This window comes from Entamoeba dispar, genomic scaffold (assembly GCF_000209125.1).
Source record: "Entamoeba dispar SAW760 scf_1105229459435 genomic scaffold, whole genome shotgun sequence".
In the NCBI taxonomy this organism is placed as follows: domain Eukaryota; phylum Evosea; order Mastigamoebida; family Endamoebidae; genus Entamoeba; species Entamoeba dispar.
This window is the reverse complement of record NW_001853691.1, coordinates 1,650-3,537: the sequence shown is the minus strand read 5'-3', so window position 1 is coordinate 3,537 and position 1,888 is coordinate 1,650. Positions and strand designations below refer to the sequence as shown.

The following is a 1,888-nucleotide window of genomic DNA, read 5'->3' as shown; positions in this document are numbered from 1 at the left end:
ATCATTAATATCGTGGGGGTAAATGAATTTGAAACTTCAATAACAACTTCGTTTATTAAATTTGATATAAGTTGTTGTTTTTCTCTTTTCATTATTTTAATAATTGAACATTGTAATTGAATTGAACGTTTTTGTTCTACATCTTCGTTAATATCAATTATTTTCATTTGAGGTGTAGTTTTAATAAGTTTAGTAATATTAGTAACAGTACGTTGTGGTTGATAGTTATTATTTATTTTATAAGTATCTTCTGTTTTAATAAGTAATCCATGGGCAACAAGATTATCACACACTTGTAATAAAATAGTTCTATTTTCAATTGATTTTGATAATTCTTCAATACAACATTCATATTTTGAATGAAAATGATACAATATACAATATTGAATAGTTGTACAATGTAATAAAGTTTTATTATTAAAACTGAATGATACTACACATAATGAATGTTCTGGTTGAATATTAATTCTTCTACTTGGAAATTTTTCTAAATAAAACTGTTTAAATGGTTGGAAAATAACAGCCAATGAAGGAGGTAAATGAACAATAGAACTAATTTCGTGTTGAGGTAATCCAAATACAATAATATCAAATTTTATTTTGTTTTCAATACTTGGTTTATTCTTTTCTTTGAATTGTTTAATTAATTCTAATGAAGTGATATAGTCTTGAATAAGACTTGATATTCTTGAAATAGTAGAAGCACCAAAATATTGTTTAAGATAATTAACAAAAACATTTATTGTATCAATGCTTTTAATTTTTCCTGAAACAATTCTTCCATACAAAGTTTTCCAGAATAAACTCTCAAAAACATCTCTAGAAGGAAGAAGAATAAGTGATTTCATAAAATGAATAATTTTTGTTTCATTAAAATTATCTATAATTTGAAAAGCATATTTTGTCATTATAACATGAATAGTATCACCATTTTTAAGAAGACAATCTGAAGAAGCAATCCCTTCTTTTAATCCACTTATAATAGACTCTCCATATATATTATCAGATTGAATTTCATCAAATAACATTATTGTTTCACATACTTTTTCTGCATTAAATTCATTAAAACAATTAAATAATCTTTTAATATATTGTTTACTTCCATTATTACAAAGAGATTTAAAACTATCAACAATATCTTCTTTCAATGAAACTAGATGTAATAATTGAAGACTTTGTTTTATTCCATGAATATCAGAACCATCAAAATATTTCCTTAATCCATGAATCACTTCTTCAATAAATACAAATTTATTATTCATTTCTTTTCTTAATTTAATTTCATCTTCTTTTAATAATGTTTGTAATACTTTATTTTCTTTTTTCATCAACTCATGAATTTTCTCAATGTATTGACCGCTTTGTCTTGCTTCATTAAAATCATTGTTAAAATCATTTCTGATATATTCATTTAATTTATCTCTTATTTTTTCTCCAAATTGCCAACTTATTACTTCTTTTAAAAAATAAATTAATTCTCCAATAGCAAATGGATAATTTTTTTCTGTTTCTTTAATCTCTTTTAATTGCTTTTTTAACCATTCAAGAATATCTGTTTTCTCAAGTTCTTTAATAACACTCTCTCCCCAACACTTTTTTAATTCTTTTTCAAATGAAACACCAACTCTTAACCTTCTTTGGTCTGATAATATACAAAACATTCCTTTAATATTATCTTGTGCTTGCTCAAATTGTTTCTTAACATCTTTAATCCAACCAATTAATTCATGAATATGTTCTCCTTTTGAATAAAAAGTTCAATGAGTGTTTTAACGATTTTACTAACATCTGAATATAAGATTATTAATCTTGCCTTTCTCTGGATTTGATATATGTATTCACTAAATTGAAATTATTCTACACCTCTGTATTTCATTTCTTTCAACGC

The 1,888-nt window shown here is 23.8% G+C and overlaps 2 protein-coding genes across 2 annotated transcripts in view; one reads left to right on the top strand and one right to left on the bottom strand.

Moving 5' to 3' along the window:
* Positions 1-1,661, bottom strand: part of EDI_072700 (cullin-1, putative) — a gene marked incomplete at both ends in the record, with an annotated part of 1,782 nt that extends 121 nt beyond the window's left edge. The window contains one exon of the mRNA XM_001733258.1: positions 1-1,661. This exon is cut by the window's left edge and continues 121 nt beyond it. Within this exon, the coding sequence (XP_001733310.1) occupies positions 1-1,661 (1,661 nt within the window).
* A 99-nt stretch (positions 1,662-1,760) lies between these two features.
* The window catches only part of EDI_072590 (uncharacterized protein), a gene marked incomplete at both ends in the record, with an annotated part of 1,362 nt that continues 1,234 nt past the window's right edge, over positions 1,761-1,888 (top strand). The window contains one exon of the mRNA XM_001735803.1: positions 1,761-1,764. Coding sequence (XP_001735855.1) covers positions 1,761-1,764 — 4 coding nt within the window. The remainder of the gene's footprint in view (positions 1,765-1,888) is intronic.